Source organism: Grampus griseus (genome assembly GCF_964374135.1).
Source record: "Grampus griseus genome assembly, chromosome: 8".
Classification (NCBI taxonomy): domain Eukaryota; kingdom Metazoa; phylum Chordata; class Mammalia; order Artiodactyla; family Delphinidae; genus Grampus; species Grampus griseus.
Window position 1 is genome coordinate 4,362,375 of NC_139002.1, and position 23,345 is coordinate 4,385,719.

Here is a 23,345-nt window from a genome sequence, read left to right on the forward strand (position 1 = left end):
TCTAAGGAGTCTTCTTCTCTAGTCAAAGTTTTGATAATAATACTTAACACAGTATATTAGAGAAATGGTCTACTTTCCCAAAACTAGTGAACCACCCAGCGTATCAGTTTTCCCCCACGGTATTTGGCAATATCTGGAAATATTTTTGGTTGTCACAACTGGGAAGGGAGGCAGGATGTGACTAGAGGCCAGGGATGCTGCTAAACATCCTGCACCCAGGAGAGCACCCTCTCCGCCCCAAGCAACAACGAATTATCCTACGCTGAATAGGATGTATCTACATCCTCAGTAGTGCAGAGGTTGAGAAACCTTGCCCTAGACCAGTGGTTCTTTAAGGGCCAGAACTGGCTTATGTCCCCAGCAGCTTCCACAGGGCCTGGGACATAGAAGATGCTCATTAAATATTGGACAAAAGAATAAACATTTCCCTTCTCAATACCTTTATACTGGAAAGTAGAGTCTTCGTATGTTTTGTTCAGTCATGTGTGAATGTTGCTGATTGAGGCTTCATTTCTCTTCCTTTGTTAGGCTTATCTTTGCTCACCTTCCCCCAAAATGGGAACATCCTAAACGAGCTAGTGTGTCGTCGTTGACTCCCCACCTCCTGAAGTCATTTACATGATAAATTGGTTTCAGAACACAAGAAATTACTCAGTAGTAACAGAAAAGTACAGATGAATCTGGAGAAATTCAAAAAGGATTGAGATTCATATATAAAAAAGGTAGGAAGGTTACCTGAAGTTTGAATGACCCAGAATATTAAAGAGCTTGGGCCAGAAAGGAGAGAGAAGTGTATTTGGGGAATTACAGGAAGGTCATTGAAGAAATGGTATTTTATGTAGCTAGGGAGCTTTAATACAAGAATTAAATCCGGGGGAATTGCAGGCTGTGAGAATTCCAGGCCGGGCTGCATTACCTCAGTGGGCGATGATCATAAATTGCCTCGTGATAGGGAGGAGACAGTAAGGTGGAGGGTGGGGTGTGAAGTAAATAGACGGTGCTCTCTGGTGTAAGTACTGACTTGACCCGACCATAGACATGGGTAAGCCTGCATTGTGGCAAACATCCCACTTTACCTTAAAATACTCCTCTCTCTCTCCAGCTGGGTGATTGTTTTGGTCTTATTCCTTTATTCACTGAAAAAATATTAAGAGCTGGTCAGTATAAGACATGATCCCTACTTTTACATATTTTACGGTTTAGCAGGGGTGAGAACTGAGGACCTTATCCGTGATCACAAAATGAATGCTTGGTGAGGGTAGAAATCAAACCCAGGTATTCCAAAGCCCAAGTTCTTATCCACTCCAGTATACTACGACTCTGCTGTCTTTAATGTCTCTGGGCGTCGGAACAGTAATGATGTCTATCAGTAGATATCTAGGTGCATAGAACATGTCCAGTAAATGTTAGCTCTTCATATTTGCGCTTCAGGAAAAGGAAAGAAGGGTAAAAAGTGCATTCTGTTTCTGATTCCTCCAGCTAGTGGCCCCAAAGTCTCTCCCCTGTTCAGGATGCCCCACCCAGATCAGTCTCCTTCTGCAGCATCCACTGCTCCTACTGTGCCTGTCTCTGCGATTGCACAGAACCCCTGTTCTTCTAAACAGGACCGCGTGTGAGGCCTTTCAAGGTGACTTTATACCAATGGACTCACTTGCAAGGCGACAACCAGAGCATCCCCGCATCTGACAGCAGGCGGCAGACCACCTGGTCTCCCTGCAGCACAGACAAGCACAGGTTCTGTACAGGGTGCAGGTTTACTGGTGCTGCTGGAATCAAGTCGCACCTTTCCTCACGAGAAGAACTTGGAGTCAGGCTAAGTTCCTCCCCTTTCCGTCCCCATACCCTGACAGTTCCACTGGAACCACACCTGGTTAGCTGGGTAGATGGCTGTCTGGTGAAGGTAGCTTATGCCATAAACAAAATCAGGGAGAGGGCTTGTGGCTGAATTTCCCTTGACTTTCTTCTCTTTTCACTTTTTTTTTTAATTGGGCGGCATCTTTTTTTGTTGTTAAAGGGAGAAAATTCTGAATGTTTATAGTGAATTTGAATGAAGCCAAAATGAATACTGTGCAAGAACAGAATTTTGGGGCTAGTTACTTTTGGAAAACTCTGTAACTGTGGTCTGTTCACCTCTGTTCATCCTAGGTATTTCCAAGTGATGATGTTTTGTACTTGTTGACTTGCCCCATATTTCTTCCTGTCAGAAAGTTCTTATAGCTAATAAAACTTTATTCTTAAGTCCATTTTGTTTTGTATGAGCAGCAACAGAAATAGGAACACAGCTGTTGACACCCTCCTTGCCCTGAGCCTCTACAAACTAGAATTAAATGAAGAGTCTCACTCCTCCCTGTTCAAGGCCTTTCACCTTTCTCTATAAATCATTACTCCCAGCCTTTTTAATGATATACTTGGCCCTCTTCTCAACTATCTTGTGCTGGGTTCGCATTGTTCTTGAAGCTTCCTTAAGATAGCAGTCAAGAAGTCATGGACATCGGAGAAGGAATCCCAGTGCCCCCTCCAGAGGCTCAGAGGATCTGATGCCTGTGGCCCATGGTCTACACCAGCAAGTTCCATGTGCATGGTACACATGGAAAAGACAGGTCTTAGTTCAGGGTTCAGAGTGTAGACATTAGTAGTCTTATCAGCTGCAGGATTTACCATGCAGCAAGCTTTTGTTGAGAGTTTACTTTGTGCAGACACTGTGCTGAGCACTACAAGCATATCACTGAATGCCCTCAAAAGCCGCGTGAAAGACCCATTGTGATCCCATCTCAGAGATGCGAAGGCTCACAAAGAACTGTGCTTGCTCACTCAAGATCACAGAGCTAATAAGTATACGACAGGCAGTCTGAACCCAGGTTTGTCTGATGTTCAGCTATAGTGACTGTCTCTCAGGATCACATGTTTGCCCTATGATTTGAAAGGATAAAAGCCAGCCCCAAAATCTTTGACTCAAAGCAGTATACATTCCCCAAGAGGACACTGCCAGTCAGTTTGTAAAACAAAAACTGCATTTCTACATACGCCCACTCACATATAACACAGAGTACTCTGCAGCACCCTAAAGTCAGCCCATGTTACTTGTTCCCTGGGCAGCTTGCATTTTTATTTTTAAAAAGAGGTTCATGCAGGGAACATTCTTGGGCGTTATTTGCTTTGGTAAGCAAATATGCTGGAACGTGATACCTCCCCAAAGCCGAAGCACCTCCTGCCCCACCTGTCCTCACTACGCCAGAGAGGTGTGGGTGGTCGCAGCCGGTTCAGTGCTGGCCTCCAAGACTGTCCCCTGACTGCTCCTCTGGAGGCAGCATGTTTGTTCCCTCCCTGAAACCACTTGTGTCTGAGCCATATCCTTTCGCAGAATACTTGGATTCTCTTTCTTTAAGTTCTAAAGAGAAGGAGAGTTGGTGTTGATGCCACAGGTAGCTACCGCCACTTCTCTGGTTATCCTGAACACACTGCCATCCCTGATGGCATCTAGACTTAGACGCATCTCCTTTTAAAAATGTCATCATTTTCCGACCTCCAGCATTATCATCTCCAAGAAGATAAGTTAATTTCTTCGGCTTCCAGCTTTCCTTATTCTCCTTGCTCCCTTAACAGACCTGTATGCATAACTAACTGCCTGGGATGCAGGGACTGCTGCCAGATCAGAAGCATGCGCTCTCTCACTTTTTCTCTCTCCTGCACAGGCTCAATCTCTCTCTCTCCCCCTCACTCCCCTCCCCTCCCCCCTCCTTCTCTATCTCTGGCCTGCAAGGGAAAAAGAAGAGAGAGAGTAAATTCAACCTTCTGACCCCTCGTTCCAAGCCAAGGTTTGAAGAGTTCTGATTTGAGCCAGGCTCCATAAATCTCCCTTGATTGGTGGTGGTGTGGAGAGAGAGGGGGCAGGGAGCTGAAGAGAAGTTAGATGCCCAAAAAAGGCATCGTTAAGTCAAAGGGAAGTCTTGCACACACGCGCGCCTGACCTCGTGTGTCAGCTTCTGTGCTGGGAACGTCCAATTATGTAAGAAGGAGCACTCCTTATTTGGACTTAGAGTCTAAGGGAGGGGAGAGGAGTGGGGGTAGAGTCTAAGCCAGGGAGTGAGTGCAGCTTGTGTACGCTGCTCATGTCCGCAAACAGGAGAAACCGACAGTATCCCTGCATGAGAATCAGGTTTAGGGAACTGGACAAGCACTCAGACACTGACTGGGTTGGAGGGAAGGAGGAGAGATGTACTGTGCTCCATTGACGGTAGAAGGTTTGGGGCAGGAAGACCCAGCCAAGGTGAGGGGTGAGATTATTATGGAGTCCTGATGTAGAGTGAAGGAATGAGAAGAAGCTGGCCCGGTTCCCTGCCTGGATGCCCAGAGCAAAGCCACGATAAAAATACGAGCCAGGCTAGCAGCAGAGTACACGAATGCCACGTCCTGTGGCTCTGCCCTCCCCATGGCCCCGAAGATGGCATCAGACTCTGTGTCAAAGGGCAGCAGACACATTCCTGGCATCTGTGTGAGGATTTCTTAAAGAGTGAGTGTGGGTGAGTGAGCATGTGTGTGTGTTGAGGGCACGTGAGATTGGAGTAGCATGGCAGAAGAGTTGGGAAAAAAGAGAAAGTTCTGCGATCTATGGGTATAGGAGAGTAGAAAAGTACATGAAGTCAGGAAGCAGACAGAGAGGAAAAAGAAAAAAAAAGAATATGTCAGGTTAAGTTGTTCAGCAAGCAGTGGGTCCAGGAGAAAATTAAATGGCAAGCTCTGGACCTTGTGCCAGGCCATGGAATCGTTTTCTTAGAAAAGAGGTCTCTACAAACCATCTCTCAGGAAAGGTCAGGAGAAGGTTTATGGACAGTGTATGGGACCATTGGAGAGGGCTGTGTTCGCAGGTGGGAACATTCATTTCCCTTAAGGGCAATTATGAACGGATGACCGTGAGCTCTTCTGCCTCTGCCATTCTCTTCAGTCACTCCAGAATCTTAGATGTTCTCTGAGTGGAGTCCGTTCAAGGGCCTCTTTCTCGGTGGGCATGTCTAAGTAGCAGATAGTTAAATGGTCTTTCTGACGATGGTTATATCTTACGGGAAGCTCCGGGCCCACCACTAAAAGGTCATGAGCAATTACAACAGAAAAGGAACTGACATTTATTAAATACTAACTATATCAGGTAAGCAGCTGTGTACTTTATATACTAAGGTGCAGTTCAATTCTCTGAGGTAGACATGTATTTTATAAGTGAGGAAGATAATACTCAGATTAAATAAGCTTCCCAGAATCATAGAGCTAGTAAGGGCTACATCTGAGATTCCACTTAAGTCATCCTGGCCTGCAAGCCTATGCCCCTCCTCCCACTGCATACGGGCCTCCCCACTGAGCAAGCTTTCTCACGAAGCAGTGGCCACTAGAATTGGCCTCACCTGAAAGTCCCTGTGCACTACTTCCATCTAATCTCTCTTACTTTCCATCTGACCGGCCTCAGAGACACATGTATTTGATGGTAGCATATAAATTCATTTCCATCTGTATTCTTAAAGCACTTCTGGATCAGAAATTATATAGTCTCCCTATGGTATCTCTTTTCTAAATCCTTCATCCAGTCAGAAAAAGATTATCAGAGTTACGATTCAGAGTTTCTCAGGAAACATGGATTATGGTTTCTTCCTTTGCTCCATAAATTTCTCTTTCAATTCAGCTCTGCATTTCCTTGGGACTCTTATTTGCTAGGGCAGTCACACGTCTGATGTAGGACATAATGTGTTTACATTGCAGTGGTTTTTTGGCGAGGTCTTTATAGTGAGCTTGCTTTGTGATCTGTTAGTAGCAAAGACCCCGTGAGACAGATGGCCTTTTCTGCATCCTTCAGATCAGGGTCTCTTCCCTCATGTTAGCTATCTCTGAACGCCATCCTGTCCTCCTCACATATTTAACATCTCCCCAAGCCATACCCAGAGCAGAAACTCAGAGCTTCAGAACCAGGGAGCTGCCCCTTAACCCAGGTACTCCCAGCCCTCTTCCTTTACTTTCTAGGAAACTCACTTCGTTTGGTTCTTGTATGGTGATCTCTTTACAGATAATTTTTGAAAAGTCTGTGTAAGATTTGATGCCTGTGTCTACTTAAGTACTTGTTGGGAGCTAGCTCTTCAGACCTACTATGGCATCATTTCTATGTTAAGGTCCTTTCAGCCTAAGAGAAGAGATAATCCATAAGAATCAGAAATACTGAACAGTGTGAGGCCAAATGACACAGTGTAGACCATAAACACAGTAAAAAAAAAAAAAAATCGTAAGGATTCTTGGGGGTAAATGTTAGAGAGGAAGGTGTTTAAAGCTAGACCTTGCATTATAGGAATCATTTAGACCGGTTTAGGGTAAAGAATGTCCCAGGCACTGAAACGTTTTTAAAGAGGGAAAGGGACATTATTTTTACTTTTACAATTAAAAGTAACCTTTAAACATATTTTGAATATTTTCAGCCAGCCCCTTTCTGAGTGTCTGTTTGCGGAGAGAGAGATCCTTTTGTTTTGTTAAATACATTATGGAAAGCCCGCCTGCCATTGCTGCTTGGGGGAGTTAGGATGGGATTTCTCCCTGGGCACCAGGTGGCGCTACAGGTTAAACGATACCTATTTACCTTCTTTGAGGGAGCTGTTTATTCTGCAATTTTAGGTCCTTGCCCTGGTGGTGATAGTAATGAAACCATTCGCTGTCCCACTCCATGATTCAGAGGCAGCTTATCTGCCCTCTCCTTCGTGCCCTTGACTCTGAGACCAGCCCAGTTTCTTTTATCCTTCCCCCTCCTCCCGTTTTGATTGTCCTTCAGCATGCACTTCTCTGAGCAGTGTGTGCTGCCAGAAGATGCCCCTTGGAGCAGCCGCTTGGGGATTCAGTGCCAGAGCTGCTTTGTTGAGAACAGTTTTGATTCAGGAGCCCAGAGTGAACCAGGGTTGTTATAGCTGATAAAATCAGCTGGACATCTGAGGTTGAAAAATTTTGTCAATACTCTCTGTAAGCTAGTTGGTCCTATGCTCAAGAAGGCCTTTCTAGGATACCAAAGTCCTAGATACACATGTCACTGAGGTAGAGATTGTCAGGTTGCACTGCTACTGGGAACCTTATCAGCCTGTTGCTTTCAGCCACGGGTGGATATCGTTTGGCTTTTTCCTATCAGCTTTGGTTTGGAGACGGAGCCAGTGTTAATGCCTCAGTTTTGACCTTTACCTCTGTCTTGAGACAGAGACTTCACCAAGTGTCCTGCAGCCTGTCTGGTACTGGAGCAGGGGGGGGAGTTGAGGTGAACTGGTGGGAAACATACTTTTATCTAACACTGATATAATTATAGGACCAAAGGTTTTCTTGGGGTGATATAACCCCCATAAATACAGAACCTATGTAAACACAGTGTGCTTGCTGTGTAAATGCAGCTTCAAGGTATTCCCTCTGCCACCTCTTCTCTCCCTCTTATTTTCCAACCACAAGTCGGGCCCCCCAAATCTCTGCTGTGTGGAGACTCTGGAGTTGTCACTGCTGTGTCCTGTATTCTTAGTGTCAGGATGGATAGCCTCCTGTTTGGAAAGGTTTTTTAAATTCTGCCTGTAGACATTTAACTTAGAACAGATACCTTCGGGTAGTTCTTCTCCAAGATGATTCTGTTCATTATACTCACTTTCCTTCTTCCCCATCTTCTGCCAGTGTTTGTCCTGCTTTCTTAACTTCCACATCTGCTTCATCAGAGAACAAACGTTCATCCTTTGTTCTCTTCAAGGCTAGTCTTTTCCAGCTTACTCTCCCGTTTTCACAGCGTAATTTGAAACTCTGCCATGTCTGCTTGTTTACGTACATCCCTCATTCTTCTCTTCCACATCGTGGCTGAGCGTACTCTAAATCTGTGATCGCTAGTGTTTGTGGACGTTGGGAGCCGGCGCATCGAGTGGAGCACACGCTTCCTCATCACCTCTCCCTCCTCCAGAAATCCCCCTCCTTCTCCCCTCCTGTAGTGACCGTCTTTGCCCAGAGCAGAGCCTGGAGATCTCCCTGTGAGGTGGAGTCACTGGGAACAACAGGGGTCTGGTTGTCAAGACAACCACTAAATTCCCGCTGCCGCCCTCCTTTGTGTCTTGCCCTTCTTCCCAGTGCTCCAGCTCTAGTGTTTCTCTCCCTCTCCCTGACCTTTACCCTCCACCAGACACAGGATTCTCCTGAATGCGTGGCCACTTTAATCAGCCTTTCCTTTCCCCACCACCTCCCTACCGTAGGTGCTGAGAAAGGAAAGGGTCAGGATAACTACCTGGTGACTGAGAACCAGCCAGGCTTGCTGTTCACACGGGACCAAGGAAAGAAGGAAGGGGAGTCACTTCGGATCCTGCAATCCCTGTGGTGATTGTTTCATAGTTTAGTGTAGATAGGTCTCGTTTTAGGAAGGATTCTGAAATAGTGTCCTCAAGTTACCCATCACCCCAGGGAGCCCCTCCTCAACCTTTGTAGACAGTACCAAGATGGTTCGCCCTTCTAATATTTACATCCCTGAACCTGCCAGGAGGAGAGTAAGTCTTACAAAAGGAAAACTAAAGCATGAAGTGCCAAGCCCCCTCAGCATCCTGCCATCATTTAGTCCCTTGGATCTGCTAGAATTTTTCAAGAGGATCCAAAGGAGTCTTTCTCTGACACATACACAAACGCACAAGCACTTTCAAAAATGCTTTCATTTTTCTCCTTTCATCTCGATAACTTTGTGAAGGAAGCAAGGCAAGAATCAGTCTTAAGAAGGAATCCAGAACCCAGCGTTGTGTGGCTTTTCAGTGCTGTTTTCACTCATTACAGCACGCTATGTGAAGCCTTTGTGGCTCTTCTGGCTACTGAGGGTTTTTTGCCCTGAAGGGTATGGACCAGTTTTATGTGCAGTGTTGGGGTGAAAACTGTGATGGCCTCTTCTGGACAGGAATCTCTCAGACTTGGAGGAGAGACATGGTGGTTCCAGAGACTCGGAGGGAGTCACTGATTGTGAGACAGATGTCCTGCTGCTGCTTTTACTTGGGTCAGATGAAGAACGGGCGGATATCCAAAACGTGTGACTGATTTTGCCCAGCTTTGAGGTCTGTCGGTCCCGATTTTTCAGAGCTGGTTTATGGTACATTTATGGCCACATAGTGTGGGGCTGAGAAAAGTTGTCCTGAAGGCCTTCAGAGGGGCATAGATTTGTGTAATCATCTTTAAAACTGGAACCCTACAAGTGTCACACTGCTCAAGTGTAGAGCACATTTCTAAACGTTTCCACTTGCCATCAATCTCATTTATCCCATGAGCACAGAACCCCCAAGCGGCTCCGTCTCATTCTGTATTTGTTATGAAGGTAGGCAGACCTTTGCTTTTGGCCGTTTGTACCCAGACATTCTGCTACCTTATATTCTTCTTACTAGATTCAAGTAATGGGTTGGAATCAGCCCGATGCTGCCCCATCCATCAGGAGCACTTCCCAAAATACAAGTGTGACTCACAGCCCTCATAACCCCTTTGCTTTTGTTTGACTTTCAGTCCCTTCTGTCCTCTGGGCCTATTTGCCAGGAAAACTAACAAAAACACAGACTGCTGGCAGCTGTCTCTCCTCTCTAGGATTTACGGAGTGTGCCAGACACGAAGCCCAGCTGACCCACTCCCTTGCCTTCCACCTCTCTTCCCTTCCGGGGGAGTACATAACCAGGTGTAAATTGCTTGGATTATTCATGACGAATTCATAATTGTAGCTCAGCGGACTTATTACCCAGTATACTTCTTACAGTATCCACCCTACAGCTAGTGTATTGGCACACAGTTCAATTTTAATATTAGCCTAAACAAAAAGTTCTTAGGAAAATAAATCTGCCAAATGTTTATGTAAATACATCTCAAATGCCAAATACAAAGGATTCTAGATTGTCTATATTTTTTTTAAATTATTGTCCTCCTCCATAAGCACAAATAATTAAGAGCTCACTATTCTTTTCCTGCTTTAAGTATTGGGAGGTTTGCCTTCTACGCAGCTTAGGTTGAGCTGTGCGCCATGCTTTAAGACCAGTGTTTGTCCCATTTACATCATTAATTCACGTAGTAACTAATATTTATTGATTACCTACTATGTGCCAGACACTATGTTAAGTGATTAAAATACAAAAAAAGACCCCAAATTCCTACCCTGCAATCTTATAAATAAAGAGGTATAGTATAAAGTTAGGACTTTAAAAAGAACTCTACACATGATTAAGAGAAGGGACTAAGTAAATTATGAGAAGCCCAGGGAAGGCTTATAGAGGAGATGACATCTGAGATAGGATTTAAAGGATGAAGGGAAATCGAGAGCTGACATTGTAGAAAAGAGCATTGAAGGCAGAGTTGTGAAGCAGTGTGGCCTGTTTGTGGTACTCGGAGAAGTCGGGTACGATTGGGAATATACGACATGCAACCAGAGTGGCCAGAGATTACACCGAAGAGTTCAGTAGGCACCGACCCATACAGAGCCCTGTGCGCTGTTCAAAGAATGTAGGATTTGACCCCATTTATTAGGAAACCATGTACAGAATTTAAATAGATGATGACATGATCAACTTTGTAACTTAGAAAAAGCACTTAAATAGTGCTGTCGAGGGTTAATGGAAGGAAGAAACGTTAGAGCCGGGGAGACAAATTATGAAAGAGTTACACTGACAGAAATGAAAGGTGATGGGGACTGAAACTAAGATGATTGCTACAGCGAGAGTAAAGGGGTGATGAATTCATGAGAAACTGAGTACTGAGGAGGTCACTCAACTAGATTCAGTAATTGTTGCAATAATTATGTGGTCTTGCGTGGGGCACATGGACTAGGGATGGAGGAGAGGAGAAGTTTAGGGCGACTCTGTCTCCTACCTGTGGATTGAGAAGCATAACTAACAGAACGGCATAGTATCCTCTCAACAGGATGTCTGACTTGTGATACTGAAAGCTTCTTGTTGCTTATTAAATCAATAAATCAATAGATTATTACCTACCTTTGTGTAAAAAGAAATAATGACACACGAGGAAGCATGGACTATATCTCTAACAATTTTGAGATTTTTAGTAGAAAACTTCAGGACTTGGAGGCCTAGATTTTCATCCTTTCTTTTAGCCGTAAGCTCTGTCTTTGGAAGAAAAAGGAAAATGTGGAATGAATAGTTAATTGTGTAGCTGGTACAGAGGAAAGGTTTTTAAATTTTCTTCCTCTGGCAAATGATGCTCACCTGGTGGACTCCTGACTGCAGTTAAAACATAACTCAAGGGGAGTAGGAAGAGTATACTTGACAGGAGACCCGTCAACTCAGCAAAGACGAAGAAGCTGCAAGAAAAACTCAGATACAGCTACAAGTGGATGTAATGGAAAACAGCTGACAGAGAGAGGAAAGTAGAGGTAGGTGAGAGGTACTAGAATTCACAGAAGAACATAACAAAGAATCCTGTCTTATACGCCATAATAACAAGTGAACTTAAAGTTTTAACACTGGAAGCTATCGCTGAGAGTTTTGGAATAAGGATGATTCATTCAGTATATATTTGATGCCTTATTATGTGAAGGGCACTCTTACAGTAAATGCTGAGGAATATACCAAAATGAGTTGAGATCCCTCCCCTCAAAAGTTTGCAGTCTTATTCTTTTGGCACTTTTAAGAAGCTCAACCAGTATGTACTGAGTGAATGGAATAAACAAACACATGACTCCAGTGAGAAAGGAAAAGAATCAGCATCAGATGAAACCAGAGTAGTTAACTGAGCACATATAAAAAACAGAGAAAGGAGAAACATACTGAGTAATGCAGACAACAGAAATGAAAACTGATAAGAATGGCGTCCAAAAAGCTTGACTCAGAAGGAGCTGACATTGTGGATAAATGTTAGTGGAAAAGATTTTTTTTAAAAAAAGGCACATGTTAAAAACAAGAAGAATAAAGAAAATACAGATAAATTGTTTGGAACAGATGCTGTAGTATTAACTGGTTACATTGAGAAATCATTTATTCAACAATGAATTGGTATACTTTTTGCCTAGGGTATTTAATTTGTTTTTTTCTGTAAAGGAAAAGGGTCTAACGAGAAGAATTGAGCAAATGTGATTAAACTAGAATTGAAGACTAAAATAGGAATGAAAATAATGAGAGCATTCAGTCTGCTTTAAAACTCATGTACCTGACCCAGATGAATTCTGTTCCATGGAACTGAAAGAATTTGTATTTATCATTGAAGACCTAAGATCATTAAGAAAATTTCCATATAGAGATGTGTTGTGTTGGAGATGGACAAATATCTGGCCTTTTAAAAAATGGACACAGGCTCCTGACCCTGACATTTATCTCTGGAAGTTTCTGAAGTAGATTATTAAGTAGATGTTTTGTGAACACGCGGGAAGAGAAGCAGCAAGCCCTGGAACCCGGTGTGCGTTCAGTGGGAATGCGCCTGCCTGATTAGCAAGGTTTCTTTCCTGGCTCAGCAGGACTATCAGACCGTTAAGTGAAAGGAGTGCATTGGTTGTTATATTGCCTGTGAATTTCCACAAGCTTATGCCATATTTTCCTAATATCCATATGGACACACATGGTCTGGACTGTGGTACTTTTAAGTGGTCCATGGCTAACTGAGTGTCTTTAGCCCAAGTAGCTAATAGATTGATAGCCTGGAGGGCATTTTCTAGTGACAGAGCATTGAACTGATCCTGTTGATCAGAAATTTGTAAGTAACTCTAATCTTAGAGGTATAATTAATACTCTGGGTGACAGAAGTCAAGATTCAAAAGGATTAAAAGAATTAGAGTGATAGTCTAAAGCAAACAAGACGGAATTTAATAGAAATAAATATTATAAATCATAATTTAGATTTTTTAAAAAATTACACAAGTACAAAAGGCCAAGTCTAGGCTTAACAGGCGCATGTGATTTTTTGTTAAAGTACATACGTGGACTTAGGGTTCTAATTGACTGCAAACTCAGTATGAGTCAGTGCTTTGATGTGTGTGCCCAAAAAGCCAACACAGTCTTTGACTATATTAATAGAAGTATGGTGTCTGGATCAAGCAAGACACTAATCTGCATTTTTTACTGGTCAGGGCACATCTGGAAGTTGTGTTTGGTTCTGGGCACTCCGTTTTAAGAGAATAACAAAGCAGCCCACACCCAGAGGAGGGAACCAGGATGAGGAATGGTTCATTTCTCTCCTTCATTCGTCTGATGTTGAGTGTGTTCTGTGTGCTCAGCCTTGACGTTGGCAGAATCAAAGATGTATACCTTGTGGAGGAGACTTAGCATAATAGCTGAATTTAAAAATGCATAGTGTTGTCTTTTGAAAGAGATTTGACCAAGCAACTTTAATACCTCCTGTTAAACTTCTGAGGGTATAAATAGGAGCAATGACTGGAAGTTACAAGGAGGCAGATTTTGGTGCCAGTATTTAAGAAGCATCCCTAATAAATTGAAATTACCCTCTTCAGGAGTTAAGCAACTTCCCCAAAGTCACATTCCTCATTGGTGGCAGAGCTAAGATAAAAGCCCAACTTTCTGGAGTCAGAGGCCAGAACCCTTGGCTCTGCCACGATATCACACAGGGGATTTCTACTTCGGGAGGAGGTTAGATAGGGTAACCTCTTTCCTTCCAGCTCTAAAGTTGTATGTTTCTATAAGCCTCTTGCTATGAAATGCTTGTTTTTTCGCAGTGTGTTCGTTCGTGAATTGGTGAGATTGGAAAAGATAACCTCTAAGGTTCAACAGAGGATTTCTTTAACCTCCCTGGTTAAAAATATTTCAATTATTAAAGCATATTAATTTTGTATCTGCAACTTATATGTTACTAATCAAAAACAAAAACTTTGTGGCTAGTTATAAAACTATAGAACTCAGATTCTTAAATCATGATGTTCAGTCAGTAGTCTTCCTTTGAAGCACATGTTTTAAAGATGTGGATCCATGATTTAAACCATGAAAAAGCAAAAATCAAAGGAGAAATTGTGTGAGACTCTGCAAGCCACTTCAGATTTCACAACAGTCACGGGGAGGAAGAAGCAGGAGTTTCTTGCCCTTGAAGTTCATTTCCTCCTCATTCTTCTCCCCACACAGGGCAGGAAAGGATGGTGACCTAGATACACACTCAGAGGGCCTGAACTCTCTCAGGCACAGCCGAGCAACCTGGGTCTGGCTGCTGTAGGACTGGGAAGCCTAGAGCTGAGCAGAGACCGGGAGGGACTGTCTGTAAACACACGAAGGGGCCATAGCAGGAAGGCAGAGGCCTGGGAAAGGAATCAGAGGGAAGGGAACTGTTACTTTTATCAGGTGTGAAGTTGGCAAAAACAACTTGTGTAAAATGGGAAATACCTTGGATCCGCACCGTCATCCTCAAGATCTCCTTTCTCTCCACCCAGTAGATTGGGCCTACTGATTTCATGAGCAAATGCTCAGAGCAGTGTGCTAGGACTGTGCTACAGAACACAGTGTTCGGGTTTATGCCGCTTGGGGGCGGGTGGAGGTGGGGACTCTCTCCAGGAGGCTAAAGATGTGGCTTGAGCTTTTTCCTCCTTCTCGTGGAACTCTTAATTCCTTGTACCATATCGATGTTTTTCAAACTTTTTTTAAACTTCATCTCACAGTAAAAAATACGTTTTACATCATGACCCACTCTGAACACACACACGCACACACACACACAAATACAGATCTGCTATATCCATATATACATGCATAAGTAAAAGGGTCCCAAAACTTGAGGTGCACTTTTATGTTTTCTGTTCTTATCCATTAACATTTAGGTGTTCTTTTAAACATTGTCACAAACCACAGAGTAGACGCCATGACCTCTAATGCTGTTCAGCCACAGTTTGAAAAACATCCTGTGCCCAACAACCCATTTAGATGACTGGTAACCCTGCTCTAGGGTGACAGGATGAGTGGACACCTGCAGTCTGTAGGTCTGTTTAAAGTGACAGAAGCTTTAACGTCATCTTCTTTTTCTCTTTCTTTGACCTGTATTTGGTACTTCCGGTTGGTTGTAAGTGGCTGAGGCATCATCGCCCTTGTGTTGGATACAGAGGTACAGCCCAGTGGGTGAAGAGGATTCAGGAAGCAGTCTGTTACTGTCTTTCATTTAGACTGCACCAGGCATTTTTGTTAGAATATAGTTATTGCTCTTGTGAATATTTTCGGTTATTATTTCACTGTCCTTCTCCCCCTCCCTCCCCATTAAGCCATACTCATTCAGGGCCTTCCTACTCAGCCATAGCAGCAATCTTAGAAAGGAAGTGAGGGGAATTTGGCTAATTAGATGTGGTCCCTTAAAGCTTTCTCCCCTTCCTCTTGAGATTTGATTCTGCTGTTTTGATAGAAAATGACCTTCTGCTAACCTTGAAGTGCCATCTTAAGCCCTCGTATTAAACTGTCTCCTTTATAGCCACTGCTTCATCCCTCTGCGTATAGCTGTTTCAGACCAGGTTCCTTTGAGCGTGGACTGGACATGCGCGCCCAGTGGAATAGATGCCCTGATCTCTGCATCCCACGTCTGGCATCATAGAGGCTCTTGCATGTCTCAGTTACATCTGTTGTTGTTTTTTTCTCATTTTATTGCCTATTCTGGGCCCCCTAGTAAGGCTTCTTTGTGCTCTGAATCATTCAGAGATGGCCAGACGGAACAGATGTGGTTTGGCTTTTTTTCTTCTTTTCTTTGGGAAAAAGGTAGGATGGTAGAAGAAGATACCTAAATCGAATATCAGAACTAGAATAGTAGTAGAAAATAAAACCAGTGCTATTTGAGGCTATTCTCTACCATATTTATTTTAGTGTATTTACCTCATGCATCTTGTATTACGTAAACAATAACATTTGTATTTAGTAGATGATTTCTTATAAATAATTTGTAAATAGTAAATAGTCCAAGGGATATGTGTGTGTGTCCCCCTTGAAACTTGAGCTGTCTGTTAGCTTAATAGTGATAGCAGCAGATTCCAGAAACTGATGCTGGGAAACTGTTGTGACACACTGGACTGCAGACACATAAGTTCCATTCCTTTTGCTTCAAGACACAGATTTCTTTTTAACCTTCCCACTCCTAGGTTAAGAACAGCTTACTCTTAACTTTTTCACGCTTTGGTTCTTCTTCCCAATGCCCCCATTTAGAGTTTGATGAGGTACAGTCTAGTATATTTGTATAAGTTTATATTTTGCCACGTGCACACATTTGTTTTGCATCAAGGATGTGTGCATGAGACAGTCACTGTGGGAGGGAACAAAGAGGACCTCCTTGCCCAAATGCAGCTCGAGGTCCTGTTCCCATCGAGTGAATGACCATTAATTCAAAACCGTGAGACTCATATGTTGTAAAACGTGCCCTGAAGGTGACCGAGGTGCCCAGGTTTGCTGTCGTATGCTATGCTTAGCCGAGGAAGGGTTGAGTGGATGTTAAGATCTCTCTGAAGAGTTGAGTCACAGGTACTACTGGCTCCTGAGGACAAAGAGAAGGGCAAGCCAGCCTGTTGTATGCGTCTGTGCATGAGAAGCTGAGCTAGAACCAATGCTGGCTGAAGCCTTCTTGTTGAGGATTCTCCTGGCTCCTTTGGAGGACTTAAATTTTTTGACTCTCAGGTCCTTGCCCCTCTCCCTCAAATCACTTAGGTGAGACGCTGGTGCAGGTCCTTCACCTTAGCTAAAGTCACACAAGTGTATGTGACTTGAGGTGAAGACGAGTTGGGTCACTTGATTCCCTGCAGAGAACCTGATCAGGTCATCGCATCCACCTCCCTTTGGTGACCCTCTTCCATAAACAGGAACAGGAATTCTTGCTACTGGATCCCTTTCATCAGGCGTCTTAGACTCACTGAATGAAAAGCCCTGTAAGAAGGAGATGCGGCCCTAATAATAACAATACAATTGTGGTGGCTATTTTAGGCAGGGGCAGCTTTGTGCCGCTCTTGATGTCCATCGATGTCTGCCATTCTTGCCCTGCCATTACCTTTCAGACTTCCTATTCTTAGAATCATTTGTGAGCCCTGGGCTTGGGGGATTGCAGCCCCCAAAGCTGGAATGCCTAGCTTGAGTGGAATGCAGACTGTCTGGCAGAGTGGAGGTTAAATAAAGTTTGCGTTGGCAGCCCCCTCTGCTCTTGGATGGGCGACAAGTAGCTCGGGTTGAGAGTGATGGCATGAGCTGCATGTGGTGCGGTACCAAATAGAGTTTTCTGTGCGTGAGTATCGTGGCTGATGGTTCATTCATCACAGCCACAGCCATGCCAGTCTCAAAATGGGACCTGCGAAGGAGGCCTCTGCAGTCTTAAACCCCAGCTAGTGACCGTATCACTCTGAAAAAATGCAGAGACAAACGAAGAATTAACGTTGAAACGCCTTGCAGGAACTGCAGGTTTGGTATACCTGCCCCCTCAGAGTTACTGACTCGTTTTTGAAAGCAAGCCAGAGGGTAAATTGTCATTGTAATAAGAACAATTGCCAGTCAGTCAACCACTATTTCACCTGGGAAGTTTCTGTTATGGGGACTCTTGTGGAGCTTACAGTTCAGCTGGAAAAGTCAAGCTGTACATACATGAGAAGATAATTCATGTTCCAAAGTGAAATTCTGGTGCCAAATCTGTGTTCTAGAACTGAGTGCCAGAGGAGGCCTGAGGAGAGAGAGCATTTCTGGCTGGAATGCTCAGGAAGGATTTCGTGGAGGAGGTGGAGTTTGAACAGGTTTTGCCAGAGGGACAGATTTCTGTTACTGGAACGGTGTGTAAGGAGCAAGGGGCAGACGAAGGGAGTCCTCAGGACAGGTCCTGGGGGCTTGAAGAGCAACTGGATACGGACAGGGTGGCTGGGGAGAGGAATTTGTACAAAATCACCAAACCCTGCACTCTGAAGGCTGTGTGTACACGTTACTGAGAAGTTCTGGTGCTTTCCAGTGGAGGACAGCTGGAAAGGTGCAGGCTTCCCCAGAGCCACAGGCCCCTTTAATGTTCTGTTCTAAAGCCCCTAATACTACACGTGCCTCATAGCAGACACTCAGTGAATAATTATGATAGTATTATTACTCATCTTCAAATTCTGTGATCCCAAGTTGTGGATTGGCTTGGTTTCACCTGTGAGAGTCGGTGCTCACTTGGCTTTGCTCTGTTCTGATTGCTCACATGACTCACACCTCGCTGCATCCTTTCCTCCAGGTTTACCTGACCCTTCTGTCTTCGACCACAGGTGGCTAGAGGTGCAGGTAGCTACTCTGACGTGTCCTCAGCGCTGGGTGCAGTACCTCCGGCTTCTTCAGGAATCCATCTGGCCTGGCGGGCTTTTGCCTGAGTATCCTCGACCCGTAAGGACCCAGGAGCAGAAGGCGGCTGCTGAGAAACAGGCTTTGCAGAGCCTGATGGGAGTCCTGCCAGGTGATTGGACAGTGAGACTGATTATACCAATAACTGTTCCTTCCCCTCCGCTTCACCACCATTAGCCACACCCTTCCCCGTTTTTTAAAAGGACCTTGACTGTGGCTAAACGCAAAAATTTGTTGACCCACCATTTCTGAGGCTAACAGGAAAATGATCAGGACTTCCAGTGATGCTAAGGGAATGGGAAGGCTCACTTTAGGGCAGGTCTCTTCATTTTCCCACCAGATGAAGACCTCTGGGTCTCTGCTTTGGACCAGGGAAGAAAATGATACAGGTCCTGCAGAAGCTGAGCTTGGTAACTTGGGGCCAGTGAGTGAAGGGCATGGTCCTTAGCGGTAGATAAAAACAAACTCTGAAGAAGGTTTTTTCCCTTTGCTTTATATGGTCTTTTGGAGGGCGGGGAAGGCAGTTTGTTGCCTCTGGTTGTGCTGGGGGAAGCAGGGTACAGTAGTGAACTCTTAGCCTTGGACAGTGTTATTCACTCTTACTTACCTCTGTTCTCCAGCCTAACATGTTGTATCAGAAGTACCTGCACTTTAGTGACGGGTTACCAGATTGTTTCTTGAGGCCCATTCTAATTTAGATACCTAAAGTTAAGAAACATTTTTCTCGGCTTTTCCCTATTTTCTGACGATTTTAGTTTGGCTGTGTGGTTCAGAGGTGTGCCAGAAGTACCCAATATGATTAAAGACAGCAGATATCTTGAGGAGACAAACCCCTTAGAAGCTAAAGCTTCAGCGGTGACACTAAAACCACATCTGTTTTTCCTCTTCAGATATCGTCGTAGAAATCCTTGGGGTGAACAAATGCCGGCTGAGCTGGAGTCTTGTCTTGGAGTCACTGCGGCAGCCCCTCATCAACCGGTAGGCACGGCTGATGCCGTCTCTGGTCTGAGGCATCTCGGGTTTCTGGGTGAACAGCTTCACTGAGAGGACCGGTGCCGCAGTCTTTCCTTGCCCTGGGCCCTGGCCCCAGAGTGTGATGACCAGGTCCACACACACTGGGTAAAACCCACTGTGCTGGCTTCTGAGCAGGTGTCAGGTGGTCGGAAGCTGGTGGGACCAGCCACCGTTTGCATTTGGAAGAACTCGATGCAGGCCCCGACGTGAGCTACTGAAAAGGCCCTGTCACCCCCAGGCCTGTCCTTCCTGACACCTGCCTGCCCCTGTGAGCATCTCGAGAGCAGCCCTTGGCCTGGGCAGTACTTTCATCATGGGTCTTTGCCTGATGTGAGGTAGACAAGATGATGAGTTGGCCTCTGATAAGGGGACCAGAAATGCTGGTGCACCTCCTTGAATAGTGCAGAGAGGTCAGTGCTTCCCTGGCTGGTACCTTGGGGTGGAATCTTCTGCACGTGTTGAGTGCTCGCCCACTCCCCTCTCACCCCCGTCCTGCAGCTCACCGTGTCTGCTCACTCTCGCACCTCAAGGCTCCTGGCTTTACCTCATAACAGGTAACCTGAAAATTCTTAGTAAGTTGTTATCACAGGGATTTTTCCCTCCTTCAGAGTTCTTCAGAGCAGTGCCAATGTGCTAATGTAGCTAGCTACAAAGCAATGTGGAATTTCCTAACATCTAGTCTCGAGTACCATCTCCACCTTTACTGGGGTCATAGCCTTTATGAGTTCAACAGACTTTCATTTCATGACAGAGGCTTTGTCCAGCTGTTGATGTTTGGAGTCCACTAAGGATATCAGTAGAGGGGAAAGGGAGAGGGAAGATAAATGTCATAAACAGGATCTGGTGTCTCTAGACCGAGCCAGACCCTCCTCTGAGTTGTTTTGTTCATTTGTTTCAGGCATTTGATTTACTGCCTTTGGGACATCATCCTGGAATTCTTGGATCTCAGTGCCTCTGCTGAGGAGTCCGCCATAACCAGCTCTGCCGCAGACACCCCAGGCAGCCCCAAGAAGATGGGCATCTTCCCTTAGCCAGAGGTTATTTCACCCATTTCTTCGAAGGTTAGGAAGGGAGCATTACTCTGCCACCCAGAGACCAGTCAGGAGGGCTGTGTCTCTGGAACTGGGCTGTGGCTCAGAAGGCCTGGGGTCTCAGTGGCACAGTTCTCCCCCAACTTATACTCCATTTGTACCAGGCGATAAGGGGGTATATGGACCAGTTGCATGCATACCCATTTCCATGCCTCTTTGGTGGTGTTTGGACTGTTGCTGGTGGGCGGATCCTGCTTCCTTTGGAAAAGGAAGCTGTGAGGTAGAGGAATGAGCCCCTTTTGCCTCTCCTTTGCCCTCCTCCCTAAGGTTGTTTGCCGATAGCCTGGCCCTGTGCACACGTGTGCCTCACCCACCAGTGCAGGCTCTAGGTAGACCAGGAGAAAAACCATAGCCAGATTTTCTTAGAGAAGACAATCTTCTGAGTTCGCTGTTTCCACCAGGAAACTGAAAATTCATTTGGGACCACTCTGGAAAGCCAGACCCCTGGTCCTACGTAGCTTCCCAACAGCCCCGCAAGAGGGAGGGAAACCTTTCTCAAGGCGTGCTTCCAGCACATCGGCCCCGTAGAGGGTGTCACTGCAGGCTTTCTCCCTGGGTGGCTGTACTCTTCCTGTCCCAAAGACCCCAGCACAGACTGACAACACTTCTGGTAGATCCACCCAACCCTCCGTACCCTCTCCTGAGACAGCTGCACCGCAGGTTTTCTTTACTAGCTTTCTAACCCCCTCCCCAAGAGCAAGTGAGTTTTGACCTTTGTGGCCTCCTCAGTCTTCCTTCAACCCAATCAAATGGCAAGTTGCATATTCAGCCCAGAGCTGCCCGAGGGAAGGGAAGCACTTGCCTCTTGGCTGAGAATGCCCGGAGGGAGGAGTGAGGGTTCTCTTCTCTGCAGGTCTCTGGCAGGCCACTTTAGCTCTAAGCCACGAACATTAGCAGCTTACCCAGAAACCGCTTTTTACTTCCTGTTCCTTCAGGATCTAATTAGTCTTGAAGAGCACCAGTGGTGAAAGCAAAGGCATGGCGTCCATTAGAAAGACGGACAATTCGTAGAAATTGGTGGAAGGAAAGGAGGGACGGAGAGCCAGGAGGTAGGCGCTGCACATAGGTCTCACCGCGGGGGGTTCGCTCACCCTCGTCCCTTTAGCTTGCGCTTGCTGGGGCGTGCCTGATGCCACTGAACTGGGACCCTTCCACTTGGAAGAGGGTCTTGGGGTTGGACTGGCGAGAACAGGGTGGGTCTAGGACAAGTGTCAAAGTTCTCTTAGATTAAAACGGCTCACGGGAGAAACCTGTGAAATCTTTCTGCTTCCCCACACCCCACCCCGGAAGGCTTTTAACCATCAAACATGTAGTGAGGTAATTGGGGGCTTTAGTGGTACTGTTAGTGCCTAAAGGCAAGGGGATGAATAAGGTCATGTCACTTGGTTCCTTCTGCCTTAAAAGTTGATTGTTGGGCTTCCCTGGTGGCGCAGTGGTTGAGAGTCCGCCTGCCGATGCAGGGGACAGGGGTTCGTTCCCCGGTCCGGGAGGATCCCACATGCTGCGGAGCGGCTGGGCCCGTGAGCCATGGCCGCTGAGCCTGCGCATCCAGAGCCTGTGCTCCGCAATGGGAGAGGCCACAACAGTGAGAGGCCCGCGTACGGCAAAAAAAACAAAACCAAAACAAAACAAAAAGTTAATTGTTACAGTCACTTTATGGCTCCAGAGTTCTCAGAGCATCTCCCAACCTGGGGCACTCACAGGAGAAGCCGCTCAGCATTTCTCCCTGTGGTAAGTGTCTGCAGGGTGAGGGACTGCAGGGGGCCCAGCGACACTGTGCTGCCCCTCCCTCCCACCGCCAGGGCCAGGGTGCTCTCCAGGAGAGGTGGGGGGCAGCCCCGTGCTCTGCTGCCCTTCTCTCCCCATGCTTTGCTCTCATGTGTACTTGCCACCTATGTTGCTTTGAATCTCTGCTACTAGTTCTGGCTCAGATATGACACAAAACCAGTACACAAGCTGACAACACCGTTAAACCCCTATAACGGTAAATTCTAAGCAATCTTTTGATACTTCCAGCCCAAAGAACACTTCCTTGTATTTCGTGTTCTATAAGAGACCCCACCTCCATACTCTCTGCCTCAAAAAGATCAGCTGTCTGCAGACCCTCCTCCTACCCAGAAGGGAAATAATGGATATCGTCAAGGAAATAATCAAACCCAATCTGGCTCTGAAACGACCTCCCATGTTTAGGTAGTAGGTTCAGACAACAAGGGAGATAAGCATTTGGGAGCGAGCCACAGGTCTCAGGAAAAGATACTCCAGCTGAGAGAGAGAGTGATGAATGAAGAATTGGACCTACACTAACCTGGAACATCCGTGATTCTCCTTTTGCCCTACCCAGCCCATTCATTTCCAACTTCCACTCTTCCTTTGCTCATGGCACCCAACAACAGTTGTGAGGTCCTGGGCGGAGTAAAAATATGTGTCAGCATGGTCCCTGGCTATATGAGTTAGGTTGCTTTAGCCTGAAATTAAATTACTAGAAACATTTGTCTTCCCTCAGATCAGTACCTGAGTGGGTGAGGCCCAGGGGTTGATGGATTCAACAACTCTGACCTCATAGAGGGCCCAGATTCTTCCCATCTTTTTGCTTTGCCCTTGTAAACATGTTAGCTCGTCCTCAGACTGCTTCCCTTCATAGTTGCTGCGCTTCAGGGCATCACATTCACATATAACAAATATCCATGAAAGAACGGGGGCATCTCTCCCACGTTTTCTTCTAAAGAATGAGGAAACCGTTTTCCAGAAGCCCTCCAAGATTCCTCTTCTCCTGACTCGTTGGCCAGAACTGCCCACCCCTAAGCCAGTCCACTGACATTGAGGATGCATGACCACGACTGGCTCGTAGTCGTGTTTGTCGCCCAGGGAGGAGGTCACTCTCCCGGAAGGTTAGATACCTGAAAAAATAATTAGATGTTAGCAAGGAAGAAGCAGAGGATGGGCGTTGATAAACAGTGTCAGGTGCAGGGGCCATCCCGCCAACATCACCAAAGTCCCCGGT

The 23,345-nt window shown here is 45.6% G+C and overlaps 1 protein-coding gene across 6 annotated transcripts in view; it reads left to right on the forward strand.

Moving 5' to 3' along the window:
• SNX19 (sorting nexin 19) overlaps positions 1-21,850 on the forward strand; it is a 36,111-nt gene extending 14,261 nt beyond the window's left edge. For 2 of the 6 annotated variants that reach the window (XM_082660619.1, XM_082660622.1), the window contains exons 9-11: positions 18,167-18,351; positions 19,130-19,217; positions 20,152-20,423. In XM_082660619.1, coding sequence (XP_082516745.1) covers positions 18,167-18,351; positions 19,130-19,217; positions 20,152-20,284 — 406 coding nt within the window. In that variant the 3' untranslated portion in view covers positions 20,285-20,423. Of the gene's footprint in view, positions 1-528; positions 2,178-18,166; positions 18,352-19,129; positions 19,218-20,151; positions 20,424-21,279 lie in introns of those variants that run through there. The other 4 variants (XM_082660620.1, XM_082660621.1, XM_082660624.1 and 1 more) reach the window with 4 other exon arrangements.
• Positions 21,851-23,345: the final 1,495 nt, after the last annotated feature.